The 5,832-nt window shown below is 39.0% G+C and overlaps 1 protein-coding gene across 2 annotated transcripts in view; it reads right to left on the bottom strand.

Moving 5' to 3' along the window:
* The window catches only part of Qtrt2 (queuine tRNA-ribosyltransferase accessory subunit 2), a 32,499-nt gene that overhangs the window by 7,811 nt on the left and 18,856 nt on the right, over positions 1–5,832 (bottom strand). The window contains exon 5 of one of the 2 annotated variants that reach the window (XM_033768077.1): positions 4,910–5,122. The exons of the other annotated variant lie outside the window; for it this stretch is intronic. Coding sequence (XP_033623968.1) covers positions 4,910–5,122 — 213 coding nt within the window. The remainder of the gene's footprint in view (positions 1–4,909; positions 5,123–5,832) is intronic. 2 annotated transcript variants of the gene reach the window in all.

Below are 5,832 nucleotides of genomic sequence, written 5' to 3'. Positions count from 1 at the left end.
AAGAAAGGAAGGAGAGAAGAGAAGGAGAAAGGAAGAAAAGGAAAAGAAAAGAAAAAAAGGAAAGATAGAAAAGCAAAGCAAAGAAAAGAGAAAGAAAATTTAGTCAAGGCAATAGACTATCCATTTGGAAAAAAATATAACAAAGATGACTACTGTACACTATCATGATGGGACTAATACCTAATCGTAAAAATACAGTAAGTATTTGAAGAATGAACTGAATATTTTTATAATCTTGAATTAATGAAGACTCATAAGCAAACTAAAGCTTATGAGATGTGGTTGACATGTTTAAGTATAAAAATCTTACAACTAACCAGGTGGTGGCGAAAATGAGTAATCCCAGCACTCAGAGGACAAGGCAGAAGGATCTCTGTGAGTTCAAGGCCGGCCTGAACTACACAGTGAGACCCCATTTCAAAAAGAGAAACATATAAACCAACAAAAAATATTAAAATTTCTCTAATGAAATTGATAAAGAGAACTTCTATAGTCTGAATCCTACAAAATGTTAAGGAAATATAGAATAACTGCTGTCTTTTGCTTCTGCAATTTGCTTTGCTTTGCTTGTCTCTTAGGACGATACCAGAGGTTTCATTATTAACTACAAAGCTTGAAGGCACGTATCCCCAATTTAAAATGTTATAAGATTAACAGATGCGAGAGGTGCTTAGCCGAATCCCCAGGGTGAGACCAGATGTTCAAGCTAAGATAATAATCACCATACCTTACAAGCAAAGTACACTTAGACCCTAAACCCTAAGCTTTCCGTAATCATATGACTATAAAAGAGTTAAGATAAAAGGAATGTCACCAGTCCTGCTTTCCTAACCCTGACCCCAACTCTTGTGGGCCAGAATAGCTAACTAGGTGAATCCTAAGGATAAACATCCTAACCACAAAGAAGATGCTACATTTGGGTTAAAATTAAACTGTCTTGTAACCATGATTGTATATCTGTGATGGGAACTGAGAGAATTGGAATGTCCTAAACTACCTAAAATGAAGTCATGAATGTAAAACTCCTATAAAAGACAGATTGTAACCCAGGGACAGTCATATGGCACAGCCCTTGGTGCAGGCCGACCTTTCGGTAGCAAAGTAAATGTTCTTGTTCTACTCACTTTTGCGTCTCTGGGTGTCTTACCAATTCCTTCTGCAACAAAATGTAACAAAGGCAAAGACGGACTTATTCTTTGGGGGAACTGACAAATATCTACACCATAAAAAGAGCTGCCACATGTCCTCTAAAGAAATGACAACCTTTCATAAACTGAAGTAGACTATGTGAAAATGAAATTCAGAAAAATAAATGCAAATGCCCTCTCCATATATGGAGAGCTACTAAACCTCACCAGGAAGGAAATGCAAATGGAAAACAATGAGATGCTATTTTTGTTCATCATAATAAGCAAAAAGGTAAAACACTGATAACATAGTTGAGGTGGAAAGTATAAGAGAAGTGGCATTTGTAAGTCTTGATAACTAGAGAAAGTAAAAATTAGTTCAGCTTCTTAGGAGGGATCGTAAGTAACACTTATCAAAATGTCAATGCTTTTATCTTTGGGTTCTGAAATTACATTACTAACAATCTCTCCTACAAATATATTCACTCTTACGCACCATGGTATATTTACAAAGATGTTCAGAATAACGAAAACTAGAAACAATCTAAACATCCATTACAGCATACAAGCTTAAATAAACTATGATATATTCATAGTATAGCTTCCTCTGCAGCTATTTTAAAAAGAAGGCAGTCAATAAAATAATATGTACATTCACAGGGGAAAAGTCTCAGGACACAGCTAATGAAAAATAAGCAAATTTCTGAACATACACTTGTATTTACGTAGAGCAGGCATACACATCTATATATTAGCTACTATATATAACTGCAAAAAATCAGGCTTTTAAGAACATATACAAATCAACAGTGGCTCTCAGAGGAAAGAGGGATAGAGAGGAAGTTTGGAATAATATAAAAATGTAATTTCTTCAATTTAAGCAAGAGGAACACAATCAGACTATTTCTCTAGGGAAAACAATATTTTGGCTGCAGTATGGTAAATAACTCAAGGGTGAGGTAGGATGCAACTTTACTAAGATGACATGACCTGGACTAAGGCAGTGGCACTGGGATGAAGAGGAAAGATACAATGTGAAATCATATCAGGAGGTAAGATCAACACAATGTGACTAATTAGTTTTCTCAGCAGAGGATGGAGAATGAATTCTGGCTTTTGTTTTGGAAATCCAGGGAGATCATAATATGATCAAAGGCAGAAAATAGTCCTAGAAAAACAGGGCAGAGTAAGGCAATATGATTACTGTTTTAAGCATGCTAACTCTGAGGCATCAGTGGGATGTACAAATAACAGTTTTAATTCAACCACTGAATATATGAAGCTGAAGGTATGAAAATGGTAATACAAATAAAATGACCCAGGCTACAGCAGTAGACAAAATGCCACCACTTCCCTTTCCTACTTCCATGGAAGACACGGCTAATAGAACCTAGGCAGGGCTCCAAGTACCTTGGATAAAAATCCATTTCCCATCCCTGACCTAGGGAATTCATGCAGAAAGACAAGAAAGGTAAAGACAGAACCTTATGGCACTTCAGTATTGAAGAGCATTCCAAATAAGAGAATCCAGCAAACAAAATGAGAAAATGGTTACAGAAAGAGGAAAAGATATATGCAAATATACAGAGACAATTACACAGGCCTGTCCTCTCTCACAAGACTAGCACAGCCCATTTGGGAAACTCCCTTTCACAAATATGAGACATGTGGGCATATAATTGATTGGCTAAAATGGAACACAACATCATACAAAAGGGGCACTAGTAATAAACCTATCGAGACAGTGGTGGGGCCAGGGATTTAGCTCAGTGGTTCCACCACCTGCCTCTTAAGCGCAAGGTCCTGAGTTCGAACTCTGGTACCAAAAAAAAAAACAAAAAACAAACAAAAACAATGGTGTAAGCTTAAGGGATACACAGAGGAACCCTACTGTTGGACCAATACACAGAAGTAATGTGAAATGACATGGCTGATTACAACAACACATGAGGGATTTGAAGCTTATCTATCCTTTCTAATCATCTTTGCCACAATCCTTGCCCTCCCGTCTATTTGTCCAGTGTTGCTGGTTATACAAAGATAACTGTTGGCTTAAAACAACTGTTAGCAGTTGTTAGTTAGAGCAGGCCAAGACTAACTGTCCAGATACACAGCAAGGTCTCTATGGTGGACTTCTATTGCACATACTGAGCTATATTCAGAATGACACTAAGTTTCCTCTATTCCATAGTCACTAAACTGATGAGTCAAATTATATTTTCATTTTCAGACAGACTCCAAATAACAATGTTCCTCAATGTTGTGCCACTGTGGTACCTGATCACTGTCAGGATTACCTCACATAAATTATCTCAAATACTTATATTCTCTGCACTGATCAATATCTTTTGTTCCTTTGCCTTTTCTGCTCTCTCCTAGTAAATGCATCTTTTCCCACTTCATTAACTCTGCTCTCAGGGTTCCTTATTTACTGCTCTAGGTTCACCCTCCTCACGCCAGTGTAGTCATTCTCCAGCAGCAAATATTTACTGAGGGTTTACTCTCCGTTGGCTGTTCTGCTACATGGAGAAGATACAAAAATGACAACACAGAAATTGAACTTAAGGAACAGACAATTTCATAGGGACAAATGCATATGGAAATCACTGCAAAACAATATAGGTGGCGCTCAATATAGCTACGTATAAATTACAGGGATAGCAAAGGATAAATACACTTCCTCGAAGTATCAGGGACCAGTCTTATAGGATGATGAATGGAATGAAATGAACCAGATGGAACCAAGAGGAGGAATATGGCTGGAGATAAGAAAATTAAAAAACAGTTCAGAAATGCACAGGAGCCCCAAAATGAAATGGGCAAATGCCTTAAAGAACTGCTAATAATTCAGAAAGGCCAGAGTGTAGGCCATAGGAAAAAGGAGTCCATGATGAACCAGAGAAGTAGGCAGGGCCCAGTCATAGCAGGCTGTCCATGCCATATAAATGTGAAGGGGACTCATTAAATTCTTGTAGGAAAATGGGCAAGGGGCTCATACTTGTGCTTTACAAAGATTTCCTGGAAAGCAGGGCTCAAATGGACTGGACAGAAATGAAAATGGACGCAGAGAACAATTTGAGGTAACCATTGATCAACATAGATGATGATGTCATGGCTTATGGTGGAGACAGGAAGGAGGCAGATTCTAGCCAAACATAGGGAAATGGACTCAAAGCAGAGTGAACACTTGGATATTAAATGTTCATGAAAAAAATGAATCTTTTTTTTTTCTTTTCGGTACTGGGGATCGAACTTGGGTCTTTGTGCTTGCAAGGCAGGTGGTTGGACCACTGAGCTAATCCCTGGCCCTAAAAAAAAAAAATGAATCTTAAAAAGCTTAAATTTTCAGACTGAGGAACTCGGTGGGTACCACGAACTGAGATAAAGCACTGAGGAAGAGCACAAGAAAGAAGAGCTAGAAGGAGGAGATGAGACAAGAGTCCAGTTACCGCTGAGTCTTATGGACAGTCTCATGATAACACCCAGCTGGTATGTAATTCAGACGCTAAGGAGAATGATCTTGATGGTATAGACAATTTTAGAATTATCCAGTAATTAAAACTAATGGATGACTGCTTGGGGGGCAACACACAGAGCATGAAAAGAAGAGTCTAAAACAAAATCCTAGAGAACAATTCCTAGAGTTCAAGGAAGAGAAAGAGGAGTAAGTAAGTCAGACCGAGATATGAGGGAAGTGTGAGGAGGAGCAGAAAAGGTGGTGTCGTGGCCCCGGAAAGGAGGTGAAGCTCCAAGAGGGAGGCGTGGCAGTGGGGCAGCCTTACCTCGGATTCTTCTTGTAGCCGCAGACAGCTGTCCAAAAACAAAAGTGATCGGTCTACAGACTTTCTTGCTCTTTTTACGGAAGTTCCTCCCTCACAAGATGCCTCTCCATCTGAGAGGCACTGGAACCAGTCTGGCTGCAGGGCCTGCTGAATTGCCATGAACTTGGAAACGGTCATTTCTACTCTTCCTCCACCACCCCACACGGACACGGACTGCCATGGAACAAAACAGTGAGGAATTAGCAAGAGTAAACACAAATCAAAAGAAGTAAAAAAATGATGAAGCATAATTCTTTATAACTGGAGAGATGTTCATTCCCTATCCTGGACATGAAGGGTAAAGAATTATACTACATTTTGGCTTTTTCTTTGCAGTGCCTGGGATGGAACTCAAGCCTCATTTATGCTAAACATACTTTCACCAAGGAGTTTTGCCTTTTTTACATTAGACAGGATCTCGCTGAATAATCCAGACTGGCCTCAAACTTAGGATCCTTCTGCCTCAGCCTCCTGAGCAGCTGAGATGACAGGTGAGTGCTACTGTGCTGTTACCTGCTGGCTTTGAATATTTAATTGTGATAATAACAACAACAACAAAAAATCCACACTACAAAATGTACCATATGGAGCAGTTTGAACACAATGCATTTTAGGATTTTGGGTACAAAAAAGAAAATGAAACAGATGTCTTCTTGTTAGCCTCGGGTGTATTTAAAACATTTTGCCAGTGTTTAATAACCTTAATTTGACAGTTGAGGGAGAAGTACTAATTTAAATAACACCTGTGATATGATAAAGGTTGGGTGTGGTGGCTACACCTGTAATCCCAGCCACTGGGGAGGCTGAGGCTGGAGGATTCCAAGTTCAAGCTCCCTGGGCGGGGGGAACAATTTAGCAAGACACTGTCTTTAAAAAAAAAAAAA

Source organism: Fukomys damarensis, unplaced genomic scaffold, assembly GCF_012274545.1.
Source record: "Fukomys damarensis isolate Sample0158 unplaced genomic scaffold, DMR_v1.0_HiC HiC_scaffold_24, whole genome shotgun sequence".
In the NCBI taxonomy this organism is placed as follows: domain Eukaryota; kingdom Metazoa; phylum Chordata; class Mammalia; order Rodentia; family Bathyergidae; genus Fukomys; species Fukomys damarensis.
The sequence above is the reverse complement of the archived record's forward strand: the minus strand, read 5'-3'. Positions and strand labels throughout refer to the sequence as shown.